We start from the raw sequence: 13,798 nt of genomic DNA, 5'->3' as shown, positions 1-13,798 counted from the left end.
AGGCTCGAGTGCTCGCGGCGGCTGCACTTCGTGACACTTTTAAACTTTTTATTAATGGGCCACACACATGCGAAAAGGAATTCCCAATTAGCCTTAGTAGAAAACGAACGACTTCTTGCAAGTTGCTTCTTTTTCGCACTTGTATTACAAACTTAGTATTGTTTTCAGCTTTTTAACACCAACGCCAAAGAGGTTACTAAATTGGGCGAGGAATCCGAGGTGTTGACGAATTACGTCAAGAAAATAACCCCTCTTATACCCAAGTATGATGGGAGACTCATAGTTCAAATTTGAATGTGATACTTTTAACTTAGTTTAATAAAATCAATGATTGTCTCATTTTAGAGACATGGTTATATACAGAATTTGTTTTTTCATTTAGAAAATTTACCCTTTTTTTTGCACTATTATGGTTATGCTTCTCTTTTGTTTTTCCTTTCTAATAGCCGTAACACATTACCGCACCGCACCGCGACATTGGTGGAGTGCGGTAGTGTGTTACAGGCTTTAAGGAAAGAGATAAATAAGATGGTTTTGCTAAACATTAATAATTTATTTTAATGCGTCCATCCGTGGCTATGTTCAGCGGCGAATGCTTCTTGATATAAGCTTCGAGCAATCTCTGGTCGCGACCTATGATTTGTCGATTGACCCTGTTATCTTTGAACATCTGCAACGAAAAAAGAGTCAATATTAAACCTACGATTCATCACGAAGACAAGTTACATGTAAAAGCGATCCTCAGAAATTAGAGAATAAGTTTTTGGCAAAAATTTAATTTTTGGTACAAGCTTTTATCGCTGACTGTACTTTTCTTACGACAGACAACTAATACTCATCGAGACAATTCTAAAAAACCCTAACACAATTAGGTTGCGTTGTTTCATCACAGAGTTCCTATGGCCACCTCCTGTCTCCATCATCAGATCAGTTCGACAGTACCATATTATTGTATTGTCATCAGAACTACATACAGTTGCCAATTTTCATGACGCTACGATCCTTGGAAGATGGTTAAATTAGTTACCTTAGATTCCATTACATAGTTACATACAGGTCGACCTAATAAAAGCTTGTTAAAGAAAAACAAGAAGAAGAACTAGGTAGTTATGAAGAACTAGGTACCTACTACCTAATAGGTAGGTAAGCAAGACAACCATGGGTGACCAAGCATTCTCACCGTAAAGCCATCTCCACCATCAGCCAAGTAGATCGGGGCCGTGACTTGATACATCTGATCGTGATTCAGGTTGTCTCCCTTTGTCGTGGTTGCCGACGTGACTCGACTACCTTCGGGCAGCGTAACGTTGTACACCACGCGCAGACCTGAGAAAAAATATAGCTTTATCTTCTCAGTCGTATACCTACTCTTGGCAAAGTACATAGTAGCAAAGATAATTATTCTCTTTGTTGTGGTCTAAAATTACTTGGTGAGTCCGTCTAAGGTAACTTTGCACAAGCTTGGAAATAACAAAATGAAGACGTGTCATAACCCAATACATTTCTCACACTCGAAATTAGAGACACGTAAAGAGCCTTCACTTGATTAGGCAATAGCATTTATAGAAGAGGATCTCGAAATTGTAACGTTTACGCACTCATACACATTTACGTAAATTGCAATCGATTTTGGAAACGCGTGTCGGCATTTTATGGAATACGTGATACCAGCACATACAAGTATACGAGTACAATGATAATAATACCGCGCATCTCTGAGAAATAAATATTCAGGCTAGTCTTAAGTAATTTGACGTATCATCATGAGGCTTTTAACAACTTGGCAGATAATTTAAGCTGCGTCTGTACGTTAGGGACAACGTCTCTCGTGGCTGTATATGCTGATGCGTTAAGTCTAAGGGCTGATTTAGACGGCGCGCGAACTCGCATGCGATTTTAGTTACATTGCGGACCATTGAGGTGACAAGAATTCAGCCGACCGATCAAATGACGCAATGTAATGAAACTCGCATGCGAGTTCTCGCATCGTCTAAATGAGCCCTAATCTACCGGACAACTGCAGAACCCAGGGCCCCTTGAACGGCGTGTAGGCCCAAGCATCAAGCACACTTCGCTCCAGTGCCTCCAAAACGTGTTTACCCTGTAGCTCGAACGTCTCTATACGGTCGTTGTAGGGTAGAAGCTCGAAGATCGACCCTTGGCTTATTGCTGTAAAAAACGTAGTTAAAAACTTATTGATGCGTGGCAAAAATGTATTATCTACTCGTATCGGCACCAAAATGTACATATTAGTTAGGAATGAAAAAAGAACAATATTTTGTGTACTAACTGTACCTAGGTATATATGTGTTTATAAAAGAGTGTAAGTATGTCCAGAACTGGACGAGAGCGCCGAAAAGGATCATCAGTCTCCTCAAACCAAACTTTAATGTGCAATATTGCTTGTAATTAAGTATTACAAACATTTGCTCAGCACGGTTTTAAGTCAGGTCAAAGCGGCGAAGCTGATATTCAGGTGTTCAATGTGCTATTTCTCAGAGATGTCCAAGCACCTACTCCATATCGGATCTGATTTGAGCACAGACCTAACCCAAATTGAGTAAAACTGTTGAACTGAAACGTTTTAGGTAATAATTTCATTTTAATCTTACCTCCCTTGAGTATAGATGCTTTGATATTGCCCCGCTGGATAAACGTTAGGTAATCTTTATCCGCCTTTAATACAGATTTGGCCTGAAAACACGAATTTAAATCAAAGTTAAATTGCGTTTTGTACCTATACGTAATACAATTTTTGAAATCGGTACATAATATCGGATTTCTGTTCTTTTCTTAAATATCATCATCATCAGTTCACCGCATCGGAGGTTTATAACGTAATGCAGTTGAAGGGTAAAGCTTGTTTATCCTAACTAGTTTAGCTTTTTCCCCATGAGTTCGTTTGCGTAGAATTAGTGCTTCCATTTTATATTTCACCCCCATTCTCACCCCTTTTAAAGGATTTCCATGACAAAGACAATCCTATGTCTTTTCTTCAGACTCAAACTATCTCCATGCCAAATTTTTCCAAATTGGTTTGAGCGCGAAGAGGTAATAGACAGACATACTTAGAGTTACTTTCGCATTTATAATATTAGTTTCGTTCCCTCAAAGGTTAACTGGAAGAGATCCCATACAGGGATAAGTTCGCCTTTGTTGTATTTAATTTACTCTGTAACTATGTTTCTCGTGTTTTTATTTCTATGTGCAATAAATTACATACATTAGTAGAGATTTACGTAAGAAGTTACAATAAACATACGTGTTCATTGAAGGCCTCGACCAATAAGTCTCCTAAAGCGCACTCGCCGAACACACAGTCCTCATAGTTGAGCTTGGTCTGTGTCTCGCCAATGGGTACGCTCTCAGCTTCGTGAACCAGCTTGGCATATGGAGCCAGCTTGGCTTTGATAGTTTCGTCTGAAATATTTATAAGTTGTTTCAAAGGTTTAACCAAATCAAATACAGGGTTGGGGTTTTTTAGGATTCTAAACACCAACAAAGCTTAAAGAGGTCTTAAAAAGGGGTAACCAGTAACTTTTAAGCACATTACAAGCCAATATTGAATATATCGATAACTGACTCTACTAACTATCTGACTAATATTTCTGAGAATTTTGGTTTCACGCTGTAAAACGTTTGATACCAAGGAACATCAGCAGAATTCTTCCCTCCCATTTTGAAACTCAATGACACATTTTTATACAGATTCCATCGTTTAGTAACGTTCAATAAAATGAACTTTAAGAAGACCATGGTAGATCAGTGAATAAAGGATGACTCACTTTAGACCGGGCCGACCGCGCCGTGTCCGCCGGACACGGCGCTTACTTTTCTATGACAGATGACGGGTGATCACGTGATGCTTTCCATAGAAAACGAAGCTCCGGAAGCTCCGGCCCGGACACGACCCGGTCTAACGTGAGTCATCCTGAAAACGATGTTTGCTATCCGAGCTTGGACTTACTGTAATTCACATAATAATTTTAAAGGCATTTCAGTTAAGTTGTTATCCATGTTAAAGATCCTACAGCAATTATTAATGAATAAAATATTACCTTCAGCTATGGTCCGATCAAGGAATATAGGTCCGCCATCATGCTTCACGTACTGGCCGCGGAAGTTAAAATACACGGACATGTTGCCCATGTATTTAGTGAACGCTGATGCTTGCACTATTAGCACCTGGAATCAGATATAGTCAAGTAAAGACTCAGAAATACTCATGTCGTCAATAAGATATCACTATCTGTCTCTGACTCTAATGCTTGCGATCCAGTAGAGTTACGCTGCTGGTTTAGTAGATCCATCGACATGGTGATCACTGACCTTATGCTTGTCAGCAACGTTCTCAACGAATACAGGATAAGGACCAGCGACGGCCTCGCCACTAGGAGATGGTCCATTCCACAGTAAGGAGTGGCTGTGCCCTCCGATGATGATGTCGATATATTTCCCGTAGTCGCGGGCGAGCTGCCTGGAAAGACATGTCACCAATTAAATATTAAAAGCAATAAGTGCCTAAGTCTCATAGGTATACTATTATTGTTGTGAACCTGAAGCAAGCTGGTCATCCCAAAAAAGAAAGTAATAGTTTTGATATTACTAATAAAACTAAAAATAAATAGTTTAGTACTATGTATGAATAGTATGATGAAATTCTTCGGGAAAATACCCATAAGTAATTTTTGTAATGTCCACAGAAAAAGCGCTGGTTCCCCGAACGTTTTTGACCCTGTAGGTATAAGTTGTTATCAATTAAAATGTCTCTTAAATTCAAAAATAAATTGTTGGTCGCCTTGTAGGTTGGCCTTGTTTATGAACGCACTTGTGCTGACATCAGATATCTTTTGTTTCAGCATTATTCGTTTGTATACGGTACATTAAAATGCAAATTGTAACAAATAACTGACATGCCAGCAAATAACACTTGCCATAAATAGAAGTATAAAGCATGACTCACGTCAGGCGTGGCTCACTCCGCGATTTCGTCACTTTGCTACAGGTAGCTAAAAGTACATCCGTTCCACACCAATTTTGGTGGCTAGCCATAAGCCGCGCGTGGCGCTGTCGCCATCTAGCGGCCATATCTGTCCTGATCGTGACAGACGCGTTTTGTTAGAGAGTGAGTCTTTTGTGTATTTATTTCAAAATTTTAGACCCAGTAGTTTCGGAGATAAGGGGGGAATGGTAATTTTTTGCCTATTTTCTTGAATAACTGTTAAACAATTAATCCTAAAATTATAAAAAATATATATTTGAGATTCTTACAATGAGTTCATTTGATATGTAACACGATATAGTTAGAAAAACTTTATTTTTTAATTTTCTCATTTACCCCCAAAAATGGCCTCCATATTTAAAATGCATTTATTTACGTTACACGTCCATCTTTGGGTCACAAACTTACATATTATGTGTGCCAAATTTCAACTTAATTGGTCCAGTAGTTTCGGAGAAAATAGGCTGTGACAGACGGACGGACAGACAGACAGACGCACGAGTGATCCTATTAGGGTTCCGTTTTTTTTCCTTTTTAGGTACGGAACCCTAAAAAGTACTGACGTTGACTGAAGTAGCATGACCAGTACGATCGTTTCTAAGATAATACGATGGATTACAATTGTACACTACATCTGTACCTACCTAGTTAAATAGTGTTATCATACTATCATACAAACGATAAACGGTTTAAAATAAATGATCTTGAACTGTCTATAAATAAACTAAGATTAGATTTATTTATTTATTAGGTAAGGTACATAATACAATCATAGGATTGCAGTACAAATTACATACATAAACAACTTATAAGAACCAAAGGCAAAATAACGGATGACTCACGCAAAAACGGTCTGGGTCAGGGCCGCGGCGTCCGACACTTCGTTTTCTGTAGAAAGCATCACGTGATCATCACCGTTCACCCGTCATAGAAAACGAAGTTTCGAACACCCCGGTCCGTACCTGGACCGTTATTCTAGCGCGACTGCCGTATTCGAACTTCAAGATATTCACAAGAGACGACACGTACTAGATCCATTCTAGATACGTTATAGTTTAGATTTCAACTAGTTCTCTTTTACAGCGCAATTCGGGCAACCAATGTCACTTTTACGATAGATCGTGTTAGATATCTATTAGATGTGAATTAGATCTCTAAATAATATCTTGTGGAAATCGTTCAAGAGTATCTCCAGAATCGCGGAAATGTCAAATTTGACAGGTTAGATCTTAAACATATCGTTATCGTATCTTGGCGATGACTAAAAGATATCTAATAGATGTCTATTACAAAATTCGAATCGGGCCCTGAGTCATCCTATACGCAGGGCCCGGTGCATTTCTGCATTACCTATTTCTGGATAGGCCATGTTGACTAGGCCCCAAGGTAAACTTACTTGTCGATTTCCAACCCGCAATGAGAGAGTAGTATGATGATGTCCACCCCGTGGTTAGTCAGGACCTGGGCCTCTCGTTTCGTGGCCTCGCCGGGGTCGGTGAACTCCACGTTGCCAGGTGACGAAAGAGTCTGCAAATGAAATAAGATTGTGTTAAAATAAAGTGATAACAATATATGTGTCACATTTTCACTCGATTGAAAATTAAGTCCATGAATTTTCAAGCGTAAGGGCCACCCCACATCTAGCGTCTTTCGAGCGTCGGCGTCTACCGGCGTCTGGTCAGCGCTATGGAAAATGACGTCGCTGCGCAGTTGCGTCGACGTTGCGTCGACTTTGCGTCGAGCAGCGGCTATAGAATTGTAGACGCCGACGCTCGAAAGACGCTAGATGTGGGGTGGCCCTAAAACAATGTCTTAATTCCATACCTTAGTATCCTGTGTGATCAAACCAATGATCCCAATCTTCCGTCCCTTTCTCTTGATAATGATGCTGGGCTTGAACAGTCCATACAGAGACGGTTCTTTGCTGACGTCCATGTTGGCCGCGAGGACCGGGGCCTTCAGAGCGGAGAGGTACGGCGCGAGGCCTGCGGGGCCGTGGTCGAATTCGTGGTTGCCGATGGCCTGTCAAAAGGGAGGATATAATTAGAGTTAGACGGCGTGTCTCACTCCGCGATTTCGTCGCTTTGCTACAGGTAGCTAAAAGTACATCCGTTCGGCCCCAATTTTGGGGAAAGCCATAAGCCGCGCGTGGCGCTGTCGCCACCTAGCGGCCATATCTGTGCTGATCGTAACAGACGCGTTTTGTTAGAGAGTGAGTCTTCTGTACTTAGTACTATTATTTATTATTCTGTGGTTAGACCAAGCTAAGTTAGGTCTACATACATATCGCGGCGCGGCGCGGTGCGGCAAGCACTGATGGGTGCTTTCATAGCGGATGAAGACATGAAGTTTACAAAACAGACTCGTCTTCTAACTGGTAATTATAATATTTATAATAAACTTCTTGTTAGTACTATTGTATATACAGTAGCCACATTGCCCTCTGACACATTTTCGATTCAACTATGGTTTAAAGTGTAACATCTCATAAAATATTATATAATATATTATATACATTGCATGCTTTATTATATAATAGACACAATATATCGTAGACGTAAGATTTAAATTACCCTTATCAAGATAAGCGATAAGGTGAATCGGATATGCGCTATCTGATAGACATTTGGAATATAATACGAAATACATCTCTATTAGCATATTTAACAGACAGTAAGGATCTTATTTATTAATAACAGAGATTAAATAACAAAGTAAATAAAAAATCTAACCCTAAATTAGCCTGAGGCATTATTCCCAGGACACTTGCCGCGTTCCCCCTCTGCACAGCGAGGCTGAGTTTTTGGGCAAAAAATGCGCCAGCTCGTAGCTAGTTTGGTAGAAATTTCTTTTACAGTTTTTTTTTGGTGTCTGACGACATACATACATAATTATTACGTATCTGAAAATACGTGATGATATGACACTCTTTACGACATAAAAGTGCCATCGACTTCGAAAAGACATTTTAGTCTGAACTGATTAAAGGGTATAGATAGCCGGGTAAGCATGGCCAAACTGCCCTTAGCGAAAAACACAATTTCCTTTTACTGGATTATTAACCTATATATAAGTAGTGCTACCACCAAATATTAAGCCTCAAATGCTACAGATTAAAAAAAATGCAAAAAAAAGAAACATCAGTTTTATTTTATTACAGCCAAAGTACTAATCCGATTTCTTTGTAATTTTGTGTATGTTGTATATATATTTAAGGTTGCTTTCTGAAAAAAATTATATTGAATTATCTCTTAAAATAAAAGTAAAAAATTGAGATGAAAATTTTCAGAAAAATAAAAAAAATACGTGCGAGATAGCGACAGTTATCAAATTTACATATTTTATGTAGAATTTAATAATATTTAACATATATTTTTTTCAAAAATTAAAATCGGGATTAACAGTGTGAAAAACTCGAATTTGTAACATCCCATAATACTCTCTCTTCATACAAGCAAAGCTAAGTAGTCATAAACGAATGAAGTATATTGTGAACGCAGTCTTTACGAATTTGAATTTAGAATGTGACGTATTTTATTCATCAAAAGAACAGACATTTTTCAATCGTTAACGCTCTGTATAAAATTCGTGCCTATTTTCCTGTTCCCGCGCTTTTTTTTTTTAATCTCTGAATGCCGTTCGCCCTAGCCGCATACAGCCACGGAGTTTAAGGTCCGCGCTCAGCAAAATAAGTCGCGTTCTAAATTCAAATTGCGTTGGGAATATAACTTTCTAGTATAACGTACAAGTTATTTTGTATGAAGAGAAGGTATTATGGCATGTTACAAATTCGAGTTTTTAACACTGTTAATCCCGATTTTAATTAAAAAAAAATATATGTTAAACATTATCAAATTCTACATGAAATATGTAAATTTGATAACTGTCGCTATCTCGCATGTATTTTTTTTATTTTTCTGAAAATTTTCATCTCAATTTTTTACTATTATTTTAACAGATAATTCAATATTTTTTTTTTCAGAAAGCGACCTTAATTGTATATACAACATACCCAAATTCCAAAGAAATCGGATTAGTACTTTGCTGTAATAAAATAAAAATTATTTTTCTTTTTTTGCATTTTTTTTTAATCTGAAGCATTTGAGGCTTAATATTTGGTGAAAGCACTACATATACATAAGTTAATAATCCAGTAAAAAGAAATTGTTTTTTTCGCTAAGGGCAGTTTGGCCATGCTTATCCGGCTATACCCTTTGTACTGAATTGTACCTACTGCAAGGTTCCCCGACCATTTTTTGGGAGCCCGAATGATAAGTGTTAGATATTATATTATGTTTAATATTTATGGGTTATACATAAAACTGTGTTCGCGTCTTTCCTGTAAGTACACTGAATGTAGACTGTACAGTTCGCGCGAACACACAAGTTTTCTCTCCTGTGGGCAATAGTTAACAGCTTGTGGGCATGTAAGTAATGATTTTATCATACTTATCCAAATAAAAGGAGTACTTTCACGTGGATAAGGGTTAAATAAGAAAATTAACCTTTATAGCCCTTAACATTTGTGTATGTCTACAGGAAATACGCGAACACAGTTTTGTGTTTGACATTTATCGCTCTTTCTATAGCATTTCATACACGTGTATTACATATACATATGATTTATGCGCTATATAAGGTAGGTATGTAAAACGAGACAAAGAGATAATCCATCTCAAAGGCACTAACTGTCAAGAAAGTGTTCATTATCCTCAACCGACGATACTTAACCACTTGGTTTGATAAAGAGAACAATTTGCTGTTTCCTTCTAAAGGATTGTCACTACATAAGTACTAAGTTGACACGATTCTCAGTTTAATTTTAATTCGGTGACGTAAGCGTCTTAATGGCCTATAAAATGAATATGAACGTGTAGTTTATTATTGTTTTAACATCTGTTATCGTAGACTTATATTTAAACAAATTATGGCAAGGCTCAGGCACGGCGCTCACTATCGGCATGTCACGGCAAGGGATTCTTTGGCATATTGCCGAGGCGTTCTCTGTTATGGCGAGGCCTCCTCAGGCAGGTCAAGAGGCGTCCTCAGGCATGTCGAGTGTGTTTGGGAATATGCCGAAGGATCCCTTGCCGTGCCATGCCGATAGTGGGCACCGGGCGTTAGCCTTACCAGATGAATATACTTATTACAAACTGAAATAGATATCATATACTAAAGAAAAAGTGACCATACCAGTGGCGGAGGCTGGTATTAAACCGGCGTTTAGCTTACGCGACTAATGCCCTGACCCTCTAGGCTACCCGGTCACAGTAGCCAATTTCTGATGAGATTTCTGAGACTGTAGCTTATGCCTAATCCAGCCATTCTCAAAGTGTGCTCCGCGGAGCCCTAGGGCTCCGAAAAGCCTTTGTTCTCCGCGAGAAAAAATAAAATGCTCTTCTGTGTCTGGTTAAACAGTGTCGGAGGAAAAAATGTAATTTGGGCTCCGTCAAATATTCCGCTTTCCAAAAGGGTTCCGTCGCCAAAAAGCTTGAGAACCGCTAACCTAATCTATGATTAATACATTATTATTATGATTGGTTATAGATGAGGCTCTAAATTTCACTCACATGAGCATCATGATTCAGCAGGTTCATGAACTGCTGGGTGATGTTCCACTTCAGCAGCGTGTACCAGTAGGTCCCCTGGAAGCTGTCCCCTGCGTTCAGGAGCACGGCGTCTGGTTTCTCCTTCATCAGAACCTGGATCTCGTGGTATAAGCGAGGGAAGCCGCCGAGGCATGAGTTGTTGTTGAAACGGCAGGATGGAGTTTCAACGGAGGTTTCCTCGAATCTGGAACATATAATGTTAATTAGCACGTCGTAATCGTTACGCTCGTAACATCATCAAAACTACATAGGATAAAAGAAAGTCGCTTCCCGCTGTCTGTCTGTATGTATGCTTAGATTTTAAAAACTACGCAACGGATTTTGATGCGGTTTTTTTTAATAGATATAGTAATTCAAGAGAAAGGTTTATGTATAATTTGTTAACCCGTGCGAAGCCGGGGCGGGTCGCTAGTCAAAGATATAGTTAAGTAGGTAGCTGACCATTCATAAACCTACTTAATCGTATTATTATGATGTTTATTTGTTTATTAAATTAATGACCAGTTAACTAGTTAAGTGTAAATATAATCGGACGCAACGGTAATTAAGTGCAAGGAATGTGCTCCGTAGATTCCGTAGTGGGTGATATTATATAGATAAACTAAGCACTAAGGTATTATATCACTGAAACCGAATTTTTACTCTATAAAAAATATAAAAAGGGGAAAAGAGGGTTCTCAATTAACAATTCAACAAAATATCTGTAGGTATTCAATAACCCATACTAATATTATAAATCCTTTTATAGTCTGTCTGTCGGTCTGAACCGATTTAGATGAAATTTGGTATTAAGTAAGTACCTACCCAGAGATTGTTTGAGTCCCGGGTAAAGGATAGTTTTTATTCCAGAAACCACCCTTTAAGGAGGTGAAAAGGGGGGAAGTTTGTATGGGGGATCAAAAAAAAGCAGATTGGACAAAACAAATAGCTTTCTTACCTAAATTACTAATTCCACGCAGACGAAGTCGCGGGCAAAAGCTATAGTTTAAATATAAATGTTTTACATACCTTGCATGGAAATCATTATAATGTAGAATGTCCAGTTTATACAATCCTTCATAAGGCAAAGTAAAGCCGTGAACCAAACACACGAAAAACAGTAAAACCAAATGTCTCACATCCATTTTCAAAGTTACGCTACTACAAAAAAAAATTGAGCGGAACTAATTTTCGTTAAATATTATTGAAACACTTGAGTGATTCAACTGTTTCACGGCCAACGTCTACATCGTTGAATGAACGAAAACAGACTGAATGCATAAAGACGGTTTCAAGAGCTGCCTGATAATATGATAATGATAATGATAACGACCCATCATGCATGTCAGGTCAAATACATATACCTATCCATACGCGAGTAGCTCTATAATAAGTCTGTTTAAGAGTCACACGAAGTTACGCTCTCATTTACAAACGACATGTTTAGATTAAAAGTAAAACATCTACTTGCTGAACTTGCTCTAATTTCTTTCTATTACAATTTCTAGCAACTTAAACTAGTAGTACCAAGACAGATATATGTACCTATACCTAACCTAATACCTAATAAAACCGCCATGCTTCTGTGTCCAAAGCCGTTTCAGCCATGGACCTAGAATATTACGGACGGACTGTCACCTAAGACAAACTGTGACACTGCAATGGCGGACGGTTTGAATGTGTGCGTGTAGACGAGTGTTACCATGTAACACAAATTCTCCCCTAATGGTGAAACAATTATTTTTAATATCGTCCTTGTTTTCAAATAAAAAAATTAGGACAGTTTTACGTTAGACAATAAAAAAGGTGTGTACGTATCTGATTTTATAGGTCTTGAATATGCGCAATATTGCACAATTACTTTGTGCAAACATTATTTTCAATACCTAATGAATAATGATAGTTAGCATCGTAATGAAATCAGTTCGTCATGTTTTTTTAATTTATACATTTAACTTGAAACATATATGGGTTTCAACAAAAGAAATATAATACATAACAAACAAACGTTAACTATCAAACATGCATGTAAGCGTCTAATCTCCTTAGTATCGGGAAATTACCATACCAACCTAGTTTGAAATGCACAATCAATAATTTAACCATTTACCTAAATGATCTCTTAATACATAATGATTTAATAAGAAGGGTATCAATTACCCTACTTTCGGGAAATTACCCTATTCATGTTCCTGGTCACACTCCTGTTTTGCAGTTTGATAATTTATAAACAACAAATTATCGTGATTTTACGTACTAATTGATAAACTTAAGTATGAAAAGTTATTCCGTGACTTTTTTTCTTTCGATCGGTACAATTCTAGCAGGATTTAATTACGCATGCCGCGATATTTTATATTTTTCTTCGACATGTTTACTTCAATGATGTTTCGATTCGTCTGACGGCAAACTGGTGGATGTGGGCTGTCAATGTGTGTGTGTCACGCGTAAATACTATGAAACTGGTGGATGTTGGAATCACAGTTGTGTTGTAAGCGAAACTCTGTCCGTAATATTATAGGTTCATGGTTTCAGCTAATCCAATCGACGGTGCTGCAATCAGAGAATTCTGAAATGGTTTATTTATTGATGACAAGATGACGATGATGCCACCGTGATATCTATTGCATTCGTGGTAATTGAGGAAAAGGTTAATTAATTCTTGTTTGTTGAGGTTGACCTCTTTTTTGACGTCCGTTAAATGACGTGGCCGACTCACTTCAATGAGCAACAAGAACGTGTTTCAGCAAGGTCACTTACTTTCTTCGCTTAACATCGTGTTACAACAAAATACGGTACGATTGTTGTGTCGTTCCGTGTAAAAAACGGGAGTAATTGGCGATTAAAGCATAATGCGTGTGATTTTATCTAACACGAATTACTATTTATATCTTAGGTACACTCACGACCGAATAAGATCGTGTCAGATGATTAAGTAGTTAGGTAGGTACTTAGGTGTGGTGTGAGGCCAACTCAGGGGAATCCCAGTACCTGCTCATAGCGTGCCTAGTCGACACATGTTACAATTATATTAATTAATTAGAACCTTATTGTTTAGCAACAAGGCATATTTTCAATTATCTGTTTACAGTCACTTGAAACAGGCCCGGAGGACCACTTGGCAGTCTCATAGAAACAACACCCATGTGCGTCGTGCTATAGCTCTCCTTTCTTACAGGGAAAGAAAGGGATGGTGAATATAAACAAA

At 38.2% G+C, this 13,798-nt stretch overlaps 1 protein-coding gene across 1 annotated transcript; it reads right to left on the bottom strand.

Moving 5' to 3' along the window:
• Window positions 1–532: 532 nt before the first annotated feature.
• Window positions 533–11,810, bottom strand: LOC134656880 (apyrase-like). Its single transcript, XM_063512418.1, has 11 exons — window positions 11,620–11,810; window positions 10,573–10,795; window positions 6,827–7,024; window positions 6,399–6,529; window positions 4,330–4,477; window positions 4,059–4,185; window positions 3,263–3,420; window positions 2,613–2,694; window positions 2,011–2,169; window positions 1,181–1,326; window positions 533–670 (listed from the first exon to the last, which is right to left on the bottom strand). Exons 1-11 carry the CDS (start codon window positions 11,733–11,735, stop codon window positions 545–547), a joined length of 1,614 nt encoding a protein of 537 aa, XP_063368488.1. The 5' UTR covers window positions 11,736–11,810; the 3' UTR covers window positions 533–544.
• Window positions 11,811–13,798: the final 1,988 nt, after the last annotated feature.

This window comes from Cydia amplana, chromosome 19 (assembly GCF_948474715.1).
Source record: "Cydia amplana chromosome 19, ilCydAmpl1.1, whole genome shotgun sequence".
NCBI classification, from domain to species: Eukaryota; Metazoa; Arthropoda; class Insecta; order Lepidoptera; family Tortricidae; genus Cydia; species Cydia amplana.
The sequence above is the reverse complement of the archived record's forward strand: the minus strand, read 5'-3'. Positions and strand labels throughout refer to the sequence as shown.

What these genes read in the sequence shown, in the direction of transcription:
- LOC134656880 (XM_063512418.1), bottom strand. Translation starts at nt 11,735, where the DNA reads ATGGATGTGAGACATTTGGTTTTACTGTTTTTCGTGTGTTTGGTTCAC. An exon ending in TGATCACACAGGATACTAAG is followed by an intron (nt 6,530 to 6,826) that starts GTATGGAATTAA and finishes TTTCATTTGCAG; the next exon opens with ACTCTTTCGTCACCTGGCAA. An exon ending in AGCATCTATACTCAAGGGAG is followed by an intron (nt 2,170 to 2,612) that starts GTAAGATTAAAA and finishes CGTTTTTTACAG; the next exon opens with CAATAAGCCAAGGGTCGATC.